This window comes from Psammomys obesus, unplaced genomic scaffold (assembly GCF_907164565.1).
Source record: "Psammomys obesus unplaced genomic scaffold, mPsaObe1.curated_primary_1811, whole genome shotgun sequence".
Taxonomy (NCBI): Eukaryota; Metazoa; Chordata; class Mammalia; order Rodentia; family Muridae; genus Psammomys; species Psammomys obesus.
The window spans coordinates 15,094,482-15,109,568 of record NW_026596064.1 but is presented as its reverse complement, the minus strand read 5'-3'; the positions used below and the strand labels follow the sequence as shown (position 1 = coordinate 15,109,568).

Genomic DNA, 15,087 nt, shown 5'->3' with positions numbered 1-15,087 from the left:
CAAACATTTTCTTTTTTTATTTTTCTTTTTGGTGTTTGTTTTGTTTTTTTGTTTTTGTTTTGAGACAGGGTTTCTGGGTAACAGCCACGGTTGTCCTGGCCTCAGCTTTGTAGACAAGGCTGGACTCAAGCTCACAGAGATCCACCTGCCTCTGGCTCCAAGTGCTGGGATTACAGGCCTGCACCACCACACCTGGCAAATCAATACATTTTCAAACACTCTAATTTTATCAGAAATTATCTTAGCCATGTGCTGGTGATTCACTTTTAATCCCAGCACTTGGAAAGCAGAGGCAGGCACACCTCTATGAGTTCAAGGCCAGCCTGGCCTATAGACTGAGTTCTAGGACAGCCAAAGCTATACAGAGAAACCCTGTCTTGAAAAACAAACAAAAAATTTAAAATAAAACTTTCTGTAAACATTAATATTTAAGAGCATTTTTTCCTAATAGTTTCCCAAAAGCACAGCGTTTACCTTAGCAAATTCTGGAGGTGGACTCTTCCCTCTACAGAGATTAGACAGAGCCCATACTGCATTCCGGGTCATAGTCAAGCGGTTTTGCTTTGAAAATAACCTACAAGTAAAATGGTTCCATGGTAAATTATAGAAGATACTAATTCTCTAAATACTACTGATAAATGATATCTTTAACTTTTCTCCAGAACTATAAACAATAAAGATTCATTAATTCTTTTCGTATATTATTCTCTTTGAGGTTGAACTTCATGAATTCTATTGAGCTATTACAGAATTTCAGTAAGGGATTTCACCCTAACAATTTAATAAGAAGATACCTGAAGTCAAAATTAACACTAGAAAATCCAAAATGACTTCCCAAAATATAACACTTCTCATATAACATTATTCAAAAAAAGAAACTTACTGCAGAAGAGGGGGAAGGATATTGCAGTCTAAGACATAGTCCCTGCACATGGTACTATCTCCTGCAATGTTGCCAAGAGCCCAGACTGCCTGTAAAAGAATTACTCATTAATAAAGTTGAATACTTTCATTCCCTTATAATTCTTTCAAAGAAATGCCAGCATACTACAGTAACACTTTATAAAATCATATAACAATTCATCAATATTTTTATATAAAGACTATTATTAACTTTCTTAAAATCACTCATCAGAGAGTCAAACCAACTACAGGATCAGAGTTACAAAATATGTAACTATGTAGAATAAGCAAAAGAAAATGTTAAGTTATTCCAATAAAGTAAATAAACACTTTACTAGTAACAGAGAACTGTTTTTCCAGTGCTGGAAATCAAACTTGGAACTTCTCACACAGGCTGGCTAATAGCTCCCTTACGGAGCTTATACCCCCAGTCTGGAGCCAATTATTTTTAAAGAATACTGTCCTCATTTGTAAGTAATATTAGTCCTTTGTACAGAACAGGAATTTAAATGGCTTACTTGGTGGATTAAAAAAATACTTAGGATTACTTATAACAGAAAACTGTAAGCAGATAACTGAAATAAAAACATAGACATGTTTATTAAACTTGTGAAGGCGGTGAACGAAATTTCATCACAGTGGCTTCATACATGTACATGGCATATTATTTACTTTTATTGTGTCCATGACTTTAATAAAAAAAGACAGCTAAAATCTGCAAGAATTCCATGGTTTGAAGGAAAATACTCAGAAGACGATTTTTCCTATTTTAACAAGCTATGAGTCACTGTGAACAAGTAATCAAAGCCAAGCTGGGCATGACAGTGAGAATCTATGCTCTCTATGTGACTACTCAAATCTTACCTGCTCCTGGACATCTTCAAACTCTGAGCTAAGCAACTCGATGAAAATAGGCACTGCTCCTGCCTGAATTACAATGCGGGTCTGAAGAGAATTTCCTGAAGCAATATTTGTAAGGACCCAAGCTGATTCAAACTACAAAGACAAAAGTAAGTTTCATTATCTTATTAAAATTTAGAAGGTTGTTTACTTAGAGCAACACAATGTTTTGTACATTAAAAAAAAGATTTTGGGATCAGTCAGGGTTCGTTATTAGCATATAAATTTTAAAATCATTTCCAGAATCCCTCAGTCTATAAAGGAACATTCAAGGTATCTACAATTTCAGACCAAAGTAGAGTTACCATGAAACTATAGGAGAGAAAAAAAAAATGTATTTGATTAAGTTGATATGGAATGATCTCTAAAAATTGTAATGAAAGGAACAACTTGACAAATAATGTATTTCAATATAGTTAACATACATTTCATTAATTAAAGGGTTAAAAAGGAATAAATACATTAATACAGATATTGTATTGTACAGATAATTTCTAGACAGACTCACAAGAAATCTTCAAGGCTTACATGGATAGGCTTAGATGACTGAAAAATGGTTAAAAAAAAACAACTCTAGTGAACAGCCTATGTCCCTTTGGGCCTTGCCCTGTGGTACCGTTCCTACAATCTAGTGAACAAATATATTTCTAGGGGATGGAGACAGTAAAATGAAAAGAGAACATTAGTATAAAATGTACTTTATATAATTACAATTGAAAGGGGCAAGACATCTTCTAAGTAACCATTAAAGAAGTAAAACAAACTTAATGGGCATGGAATCAATAGCAATGTCTGCTTCAGAGCATATTTAGTAGATGAGAAGGCTTCAACCCAAGTACAAAGATAATTTTCTTTTTCCTTTAAAATAAACTGGCCCCTTGGAGGTAAGAGTCTCACTATGTTGCCCTTACTGGCCTGGAGCTCTGTGTAGACTACACTGGCCTTGAAATCATAGAGATCTGCTTGCCTCTGCCTCCTGAGTGCTGGGATTAAAGACAACTGCCACCATGTCCAGGCAAAGATAAGTGTCTTTCTTTTTAAAATATTTATGTCCACTGATGTTTTGCCTGCACCTATGTCTGTATGAGGGTGCCAGATTCTCTGGCACTAGAGTTACAAATGTTATGAGCCACTATGTGGGTGCTGGGAATTGCACCCAGGTCCTCTGGAAGAGCAGCCGGTGCTCTTAACCACTGAGCCATCTTTCCAGCCACAGGATAAGTTTCTTAATAGAGATAAGGGACAATCAGGAAGAGAAAAAGACTATAGAGGTGGTGGCAAAGGTAAAACTGGGTAAAAGTTTACCTGGGTTGATCTAATATTGCAGCATTGGTAAGCAGAAAATACAAAGTTATGGTCAACAACAACAACAAAAACCCTATTCCATATTACCAATTTTGGAGATCCCCAATTTTCTCTTTAGCTTAAGAAATTTAGAAATTAAAAGACAGAAACTGGTGGAAAGAATTAACTAAAAATCAGGGGTCTGAACTGAGTATAGGAATATAAACTTTCACTCTTGAATTTTAATTTAGTGTATGCAGTGGGGGGGAAAATGGCACATTTCTGTTTAGAGGTACAATTTTGAATGAGAGATCAGATATATATCATCAAAAATATACTTGTGGTTACTCTCTCATCTTTTATATCAATTAAAAGGTAATTGTCATAGAGACAAGCCATCAATCACTGAATGTGGCAGAACAAATCCATGTGACTGATGGTAAACTTACAGCAGAAGAAACAAGAAGATGAAAGTAAGATAAACGTATGTAGCTCTTTCCAAACCCTTGAGGGTTCACTGGTTTGCTTATTTTTTAAGAGTGATGCTATCAGTGAAGGGGCACTCATCTACGATTTGGTCTACAGTTGAAAAAATATCATCAGAACGAAAGGACAAAGATACTTCTGTAAGCCAAAACATGTGGCTAATGCTGTAAAACTCATATGTGTGTAACTACATCAATAAAGACTTGGAGGGAAATAAAAAAATTAAACCCAAAATATCATGGGGGTGGGAGGAGCACTTCATACATTTATCTCTAGTTAAAATATTAATGTGAGAAATGTTCAAACTATTTTCCATCTCTCTGAAACATATACATAGGACTATTTCAGTCACTTTTGGTTCTACCACCTAGGGAAAGAAATTTCAAACAGCATATTACTTTAATCTGTATACTAGAGAGGGGCTGCCTAAAATGTAGTTTACTTCAAACTACTTAGTTAGGCTGAGCAGCAGTGGCACACATCTTTAATCCCAGTGTTCGGGAAGCAGAGGCAGGAGTGTTCCAGGCCATCCTGGTCTAGCCTACAGAGCAAGTTCCAGGATAGCCATGGCTACACAGAGAAACCCTGTCTCAAAAAAAAAAAAAAAAAAAAATTGGTTAAAACACAAGTCAGATGATGTAAGAAGGCAGCAGACTGTCCTATTAGAAAGAAGGCTCACAGTTCAAAAAATAATTACCAATTACTAAAGTCAAAAGAAGTTGGAAATAATAAGTCACACCTGCATACTAAATATCCAAGAGAAAAAGCATTGCACTCAGATTTTGATGAAAATCACACTAATTACCCTGATAACATAAAGAACTTACTAAAAAGTTATCAGAAAACATCAATTCAAATATTAACTGTTGCCACGGTGAATACTGCTGGCTGATTGAACATCAAAGGTCTCTGAGAAAATGAGAGAATCAAAAACCTGCTAAGATGAATAAAACAGGAAAGCAGAACTGTGATAATGATTAGAAAAATGAAAAGGTGAGCAACAGTTGAACATGGATGGTAAGTATTAGATACGCTTTTGGAAAAGCTAATGTGGCATAGTTATGCTCATATTCAGTACATAATCATAATGATGGTCATCTTTAAATGCAAAGATTCCAGAACAGAAACTAAAAGGTAGTTTTGGTATTTATTCCTTTAGTTTTTTCACCTTATGATGAGGTATAGCCATGTGTGTGTAGGAGAGAGGAAATGAAAAAAAAAAAGACAAAACTCACTTCAGGAATGTAAGCCTGCCAATGTCAGATACTATCAAATGCGTTTAACATGTAGGTATATTTTTCAAAAACTTGGATGTCAGCTACCTAGATGTCCTTTTCTCATAGTCTGTACTACAAACTTTATTTCGCTAAAATATGAAGCTTTGTTTTTAATATTTCAGCCTTGAGTGCTAGATTAGAGTGCAACCAGGAAGAGATTGTAAAACAGGAAAGCTCAGATCTAATGATGATTAAAAAATACATAAATATATGACAGAAAGAAACAATGACTTAAGTAAGTAAACAGTAACTTAAGTAATCGTGTAACTCAAGAGAATAACCTAAAAGGTGGAAGGGAGTATCTAAAAAATTCTCTCACCAAAAGCAACAAATCATCACAACCTTAGTGTTCTCCATGTTTTCCTATACTAATATATTCTCAGCAATCAAAGAACTACATCACAGGAAATAATCTACTGTGTAGCTATAGCTGCTTATAAATTACTATTATTCCACTGATGTTTTGATCAGAAAACTTGCTGAATAAGGACTGATTGCTACAGCTGCAATCTGTGTTCTTCAGGTTTGAAGTTTTCTCTCTGTCCTTTTTCTGAGCCTCTACATTCTGGTGCTCAGTCCCTTTAATAAGGAAAATGAGAATCCAAAGCTGAAGTACTTCTGACCTCCTATCAAGTTTCCCACTCCAGGTTGAGGTACGCCTGGCTCCCTTTCTCCATTTGGATCAGGACTCTGTTGCTGGCCACTTTGCCGGTTCCACTCCGGTTCCTAGCAAATACCAGGCTCACCTGGAGAGCAAGTGAAAAGAAAGGCTCACATCAGAAAAATAAACCCAGATTATCAAACTGCAGAGAAGAGCACCTGAGCTATCTGAGCAACCCTCCAGGAAAGGCAGAGATCAGTACAGATGGGAGGGGCAAGAGGATGACCCTTACTGCAGTTTATCATACTAAACTTCCACAGGGGACAAGAAAGCCAAGAAAGGGGAAAAACTAAACCAACTTTGTTCAAACTTATAACTTTCGGAGGAGTGCCACCCAATGTTTATATGCAGGAAGCAATTTATTATGTCTAGATATTTTTTATAAACTTATAAAAGGCTTGGCAATACAGTGTCTCAGCACTGCAGAAGATAGTATTATAAAGATGCTGGGCCTGAACTCAAACAAGTGGGCCCACAGACATGTCAGAGAGCAGACCAGTCTCATGACAAAGGCTAGAAGTAGCCACTATCATTAAGCTTGACCACACTCTTAAGCCAAGGAACTGCTTAATTCCAAAATCAATAGATTCTACCCATATTCACCTCCAGTCTGAATGGCAAGAGGGTAAGTATTTGGGTAGTGATGCCCCAACAGAGGCATTTTCAATTTCCTTATTTGAGATACTCCATCTGTTTGAGTAGACAAAATGAAGGTCACTAAAACTCAGTTCTTTAGCTATAGGATGAATAAATTACACTTAGCAGAGGGATTTGTTATTGAATTGAGCCATTCAATTTCCTTTGTGCCATGTCCTACCAGTCTCTTTCTGAGACAGAAATGGCAAAACCTTACTCAAAGTCACACTACTCACATCTTCAGAAAGCAGGCAGGTATAAATATGATATCTTATATGCAGTGCTCTCCCCAAACCACAAAGCAAGAAATGCCCTCCAGGCTCTCCAGAACACATCTACTTATTTGAAGCCATGGCAGAGCAATTATGTCTCCCTGAGTATATTTGCTCTTACTGCTTTGGAGGTGATGGATTTTAACCAATACTCACACTAGAGAGAGAGAATGCCATGCTGTGCTTAACATACAGAAAGAAAGCTGGAGACAACAACCTCAAACACTAGACCAGCTACTTCTCAGTCTTAGATGGTATGGCCAAAGTTCATGAAGTAGTCACTTCAGAGAAATCACTTTTCAGTCTTTCATCCTGATTACTAGTCTGGATAAGGGTGGAATCTAAAAATTTAGGTAAAAGCAAATCAAGAGTTTTTGAAGACTTTCACCTAAGTTCTAACAGATTATGAATCACAAAATGATTCAGAATTTATGTCTCACGCAGGTAAGGGTAGTATATATAAACATACTATACTGCTTATAGAGTACAGGAGAATGTAGAGAGAGGGAGCTTTGTTTCTCAAGGATTTTCATTTTAAGTCTGGAAGATTCTGCCTATTTCTTTAGTGCATAAGTAGACTTCTGTAATCACCTAATAAAAACTGCCTGATCTGAAGGTACAATCAGTACTGTTCAACTACACTCATTCCCAGAGACTGGAGAACAACATTTTCATAATTAACAAAATGGTCATCCTCCCTACCTCCCTTTTCCTAAAAACCATTTCAAATGATAAACTGCAGTAAATCTCCTCCTTTGATCCCAATGGTTCTGTTGGCAGGCTACATAGGGGCTCAGACTCTGTTCTCTGCAGTGTTGGTTGTCTGGATTTCCTTTTTTCTGAGGAAAAAAAAATATCTTTCTTCCCTTGCTCTCAGGGTAAACCTGATTTTTCAACTGTCTGACAATTCTGGGCTTAAATGGAGACCAGAATTATAATACAGGAGGCAGCAAGCAAAACAGAATCTTAATTCAAATAAACACAGGGATTGGCAAAAGTCAAACTGGAGAAAAGAAACTGATGGGACAGAGAAGTACACTACCTTTTCTGGATTTTTTTCCTTCTCCTCTGGAAGAAATTCATCACTGCAATAAAGATGTAAAATGACGAGAAAGATGGAGAAAGAAAGAGAGAGTATCAAGACAATGCACTAAGACTCACAAGTCATCCGCAATGGCCTAACCAATAAGGAGCCTGGGACAAGGACTGACATGTATGTATGAGGAGCCTCAGTCAAGAGTAGACAAAGGAGGTAGGAACTGGCCTTTTTATTGGCAAGTATTTCTCCCATCTTGAGATCTACTTGCGACTTAAGCAAATTTTATAGCTGCTGATTACATATAATACTTTGGTGAGAATTTAGGGATTATACATATTTGTCAATAATTCAGATATTAAAGGAATCTGCTACACCAAGGATATGTAGCTACTGAATAACCAAAATAATTGCAAAAGTTAACTTTACCCAAGAAAAAAGTATTATTTTTAGAATTCTAGATACTCAAAGACTGTGAGTTGGACAGTTGGCTCCTTTTGCTGTAAAAATTACTCAATCCTAAGGTGGTAAACTCTGTATAGAGCATTATTAGAAAATCAAACTTAAAGCACACAGTTTTCATGGCAAAGTTTGTCAGTTCTTTAGGTGTAGGAGAGGGTAGTAAGACCACATCTGATAACTGTGTCTGAGCCAGTCCATGTTATACACAGTCTGTTATACTTGAGAAGGACAAGTAGTGTGTCTTTGTCTCTCTGTCTCAAATCTTTACACAGCTTGCATAGGGCCCTGTTATGACGACTCTTACTGCTAAAAATTCAAATAAGATACAAATTCTAGTGAGTATTAATCAGGACCTACATATTAACAAACCTATATAAGCAGTTTATTAAGGTAGTTATCAACAATAAATACCATTATAAACATACAAGCCTTCATATAGATTAAAATAAGTAACTCATGGACAAAAAGGTTTTAAAAACAACATTCTAAGGAAATAAATGAAAATATTCGCACCTGCAGTGTACAATTTTCTTTTCGTTTGAGGAACTCCACAAACCTGGCCACTACTCCTGGTGTGTTGATGACTTCATCAATAGGAGGATTAGGCTCTGTTTCCCCATAAAATAAAATAAGATATCTCAATATAATGACCTTATAGATCAAAATTAGTCACAATACCTCTTTCTTCATTCATTGACCAGCTTTCATATTAGAAATATATCCCAAAACAAAGATTAAAATTGAGTTTGGTCATCTGACAGTCATGGAGCATCAGACATATCACAAAATATAAACTTTAATCCTTAGAACAAAGGAAGGGCAGAAATCTTTGTTTTGTTTTTGCAGTGTAGGGAAACTGTTCATGTGCGCACCCTCAGCACTGGACCTTATGTGCTAAATAAGCAAATAATTGCAATCACTGAGACACATCACCAGGCCCAAAAAATTCTTCAAATTAACCCTCTACTACAGTAGTTTCAACCTTCCTAATGCTATGACCCTTTAATACACTTCTTCATGTTGTGGTGACCCCAATCATAAAATTAATTCATTGCTATTTCATAACTGTTCCTACTGCTATGAATCATAATGTAAATATCCGATACACAATATCTGATACGTGACCTCTATGAAAGGGTCATTTGCAACCCAAAGGTGGAGAACCTTTGCTCTGCTATTTTAGGAAACTCAGAAAGCAGGGGAAATCCAAGGATAACTACCATTATCTAACTACCACAACTACTAGCATATACTTTCCTCCAGCCCTTTGCAGTGCAGGAGGCCTCAATCTATGTTTTATTATACCCGTCCAGAGAACCTGGATAACAAGATTCACAGTGCACTTACAGGAGTTCATATTAGCCCTAACAAGAAAGTAGCAGCAAGAATTCATTTAACACTTATTTGCCAAAGTAATCTCACTTTGATTTATGAGGATGAGTATAAGTTGTCATTTAATAAACACTTTTTGGGTGAATAGACAGGAAATATCAGATAACCAGACCAGTAAGTTCAACAGAGAATTTGTTTTTCTTGTGTGTATGTGGTAATGCCAGAAAAATGCAATCAGAACAGTACTCCCTAGGGAGATCTTTGGCCAGGTAAACAACCTACTATAAAAGGTAAACTAGGCCTGGTGGTCCACAAGGATAATCCCAGCACTCGGAGTTCAGGGTATCCTCATAGCAAGTTAAGGACAGCCTGTGTGCTACATTAAGGCCTTATGTTTTTGTTCTGACGAAAGATTTCATTATTTTTCTGTTGATTTGGAAGGAAGAAACTCTAGTAACAAGTCTTTTGCTTGGCTCAACATTTTTATCAATCACTCAAATATAACAAACTTGGTATCAATAAAGATATACTAGTTAATATTCTGAATTATAAAAACACTATAAAAAAACAAAAAAAATGACAATAAATCAGGAAGAATAAAACAAAAACAACCTTTTGTATGTTTGTTAGTACAGGTCTTGTGTACCACAGGCAATGAGTCTACTATTAAGTCACATTCTAAGGTCAGAACAAGTGATTTTGTTTATATTTTAAGATGTGGTCTTACTATGTTACCCAAGCTAGCCCTAAATTCTGAGATTCCTGCCTCAACCTCCCAGAGTGGCAGGAAAATACACAACCATCTTAACAACTGTATATTTTTAGTATATATTTTAAATTTACTAATTTATTTCTGCTTATCTCTCTGTGTGTGGACCCATGTGACATGGTACATATGTGGAGGTCACAGAATAATCTATGGGAGTTGATTCACATCATGGGGGTTCCAGAGATCAAACTCAGCTCATCCGTCTTGGAGCCCAGAACATTTTTATCAGCTTGATGGCCTAGCCTAGCCACTATATTTTTTAAGGATATATATAAAAAAGAAGAATCCATGTGTTAATTGTCCTGATTAGATTTAACTGTCAACTTGACAGAACCTAGAATTATCTGGTTCTGTTGAGAATTTCAACTGAAACACTGCCTATATCAGATTGGCCTGTGGGAGATCATCTTGATTGTTAATTGATGTAGGAGGGCCACACGCACAGCATGTGCAGCACCATTCTCCAGGAGGGTGGTCTTGAACAGTGTGGGAAGGCAAGCTGGCCAGTAAGCAGGATCCCTATAGCATGTGCCACACTATTTTTATTTTTATTTATTTATTCATTTATTTATTCATTTATTCATTCATTCATTCATTGCATGAACTGTGTTCTTTGACATGGAATAGCAGACAGGCCTGCCTTCAATTCCTTCCTCCCTCTACGATGGACTGTAAGCTGTGGTGACTTACTCCACATTAAGTCTTGCACATCTGAACACTTAGTTCCCAGCTGATAACTATTTGAAAATGATTAGCAGTGTGGCCTTGCTGAAAAAAGTATAGTATGTCACTGGGGACAGGTTTTGAGGTTTCAAAACACTCACGCCTTGTGCTCTCTGCTTGCTCTTTATGATTTGAGGTGTGAGCTCTCAGCTGCTGCTCTAGTCTGCTGAACACTACTTTCCTTCACTATCACAGACTCTAACCATCTAGAACTATAAGACCCAAACAAACTCTTCCTTCTCTAAGTTTTATTACAGCAATAAAAAAAGTTGCTTTTGGCCAAGAAGTTTTGTCAAAACAACAACAACAAAAAAAATCTAGAACATTCCAAAGCACAGTTCATGAAGAAAAGTTTTCTTTGCTAAAAATTCAGATACATTAGCTATGCCATTACCACTACTGTTTTCTTAAGCCATCAGTGAAATGGATATCTTCTCAGGACAAGGAAGCAAATTTCTCACCACCAATTACTGAAATAAACACATCTAGAGCAATAGTTATCACACTTTTAAGAAGGAAGCTTGTAAACTAGAATACATGTAGGAAAAGCAGTGATCATTAAATGCCTTTTTTTTTTTGGAAAAACCACACTAAAAATGGACATGACATAAAATTTTACCAAACTGTCATACAAAATACTTTTTTCGATGTTTGCCTGCATGTATGCCTATGTGAGAATGCCAGATCCCCTGGAACTAGACATAGTTACAGACAGGTCTGAGCCACCATGTGGGTGCTAGGAATTGAACCCAGATCCTTTGGAAGAGCAGCCTGTGCTCCTAACCACTGAGCACCTCTCCAGCCCTAAATACCACTTCTTATATGTATGTTATGGTGATAAATTTAATTTGCTACTGTGTGTTTCACTACTTACTATCAGTATTTTAATACTGTTCCAAATTATTTTTACCTGCCCAAAATAACAAGTATTATACGCCAGTTCATACTAATTACACAAAAAAAGGAATTATCCTATTCTACAATAAATCTATATTTAACTTTAAATGGTAAACTGCTACTATTAAAATCATTAATTACCATTCAAGTAATTTATAAAGAGTGGAGCTTTTCAATTTCAGTCAGCATAAGCTATTGATTATTACTTACTTAAAAGTCTTTTACATGACAGTTCTCAAATGAAAGTAATGTTCCTTTCTGATAAGATCCCATAAATAACTAAGGAAATTTTCTAATCATAAAACACACTCCAAAAGAAATTACCTGGAGCTGTACAAAAAGGGATCATCTCTATGTAATCTATTCCTGCTTACATACAGATGAAATGTACTGAAGACTGACTTACCTTTTGAAAGTAGTTTCCTGAATTTCTGTGTTGCAGAAAGCTGCTGCTCTGGGCTATTTGAGAATATCATTTCAATCATGTCAGACGTAATGACTCCACCCTGGATCACAAAGAAAGAGCAAATATAACACAATATTAACCTTAGTTCAGTGGAAAGACAACATAAAATGATATCAAATTAATCACATATTTCCAAGTTATCCAAGTACATAAAAATCTTTAATGCAAAACTGTGTAAAAGCATACTAATGTCAGACTATTATCAAGAAGCTCATGATAGCCAGGCAGTGGTAGCACAGGCCTGTAATCCCAGCACTCATAAGGCAGAGGCAGATCTCCAAGTTCAAGGCCAGCCTAGTCCACTGAGCGAGCTTCAGGACAACTAGGACTAAACAGAGAAACTCTGTCTCAAAAAAATAAAAAACATAAAAAAATTAAAAAGCTCTTGATAGTAAGAAAGCTGTTTACATAGTAAATGGTAAAACAGGCATACTAGGGGGCTGTTGAGATGGCTCAGTGGTTAAGAGCAGTGGCTGCACTTCCAGAGGACCAGGGTTCAATTCCCAGTAACCACATGGCAGCTCACAACTGTCTGTAACTCCTGTTCCAGCGAATCTGATTCCCTCACACACACATGCAGGCAAAACACCAGTGTACATAAAAATAATAATAAATTTAAAAAAATAGGCAGATTATCATTCTTAACCTAGCTCGGCATATGTTTGGCTATTACTGTTATCAAAACTAAATACTAGAAATTTTAAAGGCTGGACTAGATACACGGCTCAGCAGTTAAGAGCACTTGCTACTCTTCCTGAGGACCCAGGTTCAAGCGCCTGTACCCACAAAGCAGCTCACAATCACCTGTTCCTCAAGTTCTAGGGGACCCTTCTTCTGACCTCCCTGGTCACCAGAAACCCAAGTGGTGTACAGACATACATGCAGATAAAACACCCAGGTGCATAAAATAAAATACAAAATTTTTAAGATCTTTTTCATGACCTCTAAATCTAAAGCAACTGTTCTGTATTTCTGTTGCATCATTTCTATTCTATTCTTTTTTATTTTTGAGACCAGGTATCATGTATCTTAGGCTGGTCTCAAACTCTGTGTAGCCAGGGGCAATCCTGAACTTCTGATCTTGCCTCCAATTCCTGAGGACTGAACTTATAGGCATGGCCACCTGACCCAGTTTACAAGGGGTTAAGGATTAAACACAAAGCTTTATACACTCTAGGCAAGCACTCTACTATCTGAGACATGCCACAGCCCCAGGCTGTTAAATCACATACCAAACTCATATCACTAGTAGATATTTTTCTTGGCTATTTGCTAATACTATAATCTACTTAAAGTCAACAACCTGTCTTTTATGTTTACTTTTTCCAACAGATTTATAGAGGCATAAAATGGTGCATAATAATGGGGTAGCATTAAGTATTTCTATACACATTAATCACTACAACTGATGGCTGACACATAAGAGATGTTAAACTAACGCTTAGTAAGGAGGTGGTGGTGGTCTTGCAGAAACCACAGATTCTAACCATTGCCAAATTTAAAAACTGAGTCCTTAAATCCCTACTGTTCGTCTTAAATTTTTCTGTTTCCTCCCATGTTCTTGTTTTATTGGGACTTTTGTTTCAGAATCTATGCTCAGTATCAGCAGTTAATTCTCTTAAGACATTCATTACAATGAAACAAACTTTAAGAAATGTTATAGTCAATAAGATGAATTATAAAGAAATCTGCCCTGAGTTTTAGAAATACTATCTGGCTCATAAACAAGCTCTAACAGTTGAAAATTTCTCATTAGAGAGCCACGTGTGATGACAGCACATGCCTAACCAGCACAGAAAAGGCTAAGGCAGGGTGGTAGAGAATTTAACACTAGCTATTACACAGTGAGTCCATGTCCCAAAACTAAAGAACTCCCACAAAGGAATACATGCAACATTATGCTTAAGATTGGAAAAACAACTATTTCCAATGTTGCAAGACTGTTTCCTGAATAAACAAGTATTTAAGGGACTGCTACAAATGTCTTCATATGTGCAAAATATATACATCTGTGTGGGTATGGTAGTATACAGTAAACAACCATCTTTTTCTTCCTTTTTATATATACTCTCTTATAGCTGTATAGATTTATACCTTGGTATTTATGTTTTAGTACATCTTACACAATGGTTTTGCATCCTCTTCTACTAAGAAGATAGGTTATATAGAAAAGTTATACCATTTTAGATAAAAGCATGAACTTTATTTGAAGGTCAGTATTGTTTTTTTTTAAAGGTGTATGTATGCCAGATAGATAGATAGTTAGTTAGATAGATAGATAGATAGATAGATAGATAGATAGATAGATAGATAGATAGATAGATAGATAATAGATTCTGGTAGGTAATTTTATGTGTTAAGCAGGATACCTAGACAAATACTAGTCTAAATGCTTTTCTAAAAGGATTTTAGATGTGATTAACATTTAAATCAGGACATCTGAATAGAGCAGATTTTAAGATTGCTTTTCATTATGTAGGATTACCTTAATTGGCTATAGGCCTTTTAGACTGAGGTTTCCAGGAAGGGAAGAAATTCAGCCTCAGACTCCAACCTGCCAACCTGCCCCCAAACTACTTGGTTGCCAGCTCCCATCACAAAAGCCTCTCCCTCTCTGACCCCTTCCTGGTTCTTTCTCTAAGAAACCCTGACTAATACGTCTAGAACACTACATTCATAGGGCCTGAAGAGGTGGCTAATCAGTTAATAGTCCATACTGCTCTTGCAGAAGACCCAAGTCTGCTCCTAGAACGCATACTGGGACACTCACAAGTACCTGTAATTCTCACTCCAGGGCATCCGATACTCACTTCCAGCCTTCTTTCTCAGGCATTTACACATACAAGTATTTACCCACACAAAGACATTTATACATCTTTTAAAAACAACACTACTATATTCACTTAGCATCCCCTTTAGTAGTTGGAAAGACAGAATGTGTGTGTGTGTGTGTGTGTGTGTGTGTGTGTGTGTGTGTGTGTGT

The 15,087-nt window shown here is 36.5% G+C and overlaps 1 protein-coding gene across 2 annotated transcripts in view; it reads right to left on the bottom strand.

Annotated features, from left to right (window-relative positions):
* Positions 1–15,087, bottom strand: part of Kpna1 (karyopherin subunit alpha 1) — a 58,606-nt gene that overhangs the window by 18,160 nt on the left and 25,359 nt on the right. For both annotated transcript variants that reach the window (XM_055625028.1, XM_055625027.1), the window contains exons 4-8: positions 12,045–12,144; positions 8,431–8,525; positions 1,768–1,899; positions 884–972; positions 475–574 (exon numbers count right to left, since the gene is read on the bottom strand). In XM_055625028.1, the coding sequence (XP_055481003.1) occupies positions 475–574; positions 884–972; positions 1,768–1,899; positions 8,431–8,525; positions 12,045–12,144 (516 nt within the window). The remainder of the gene's footprint in view (positions 1–474; positions 575–883; positions 973–1,767; positions 1,900–8,430; positions 8,526–12,044; positions 12,145–15,087) is intronic.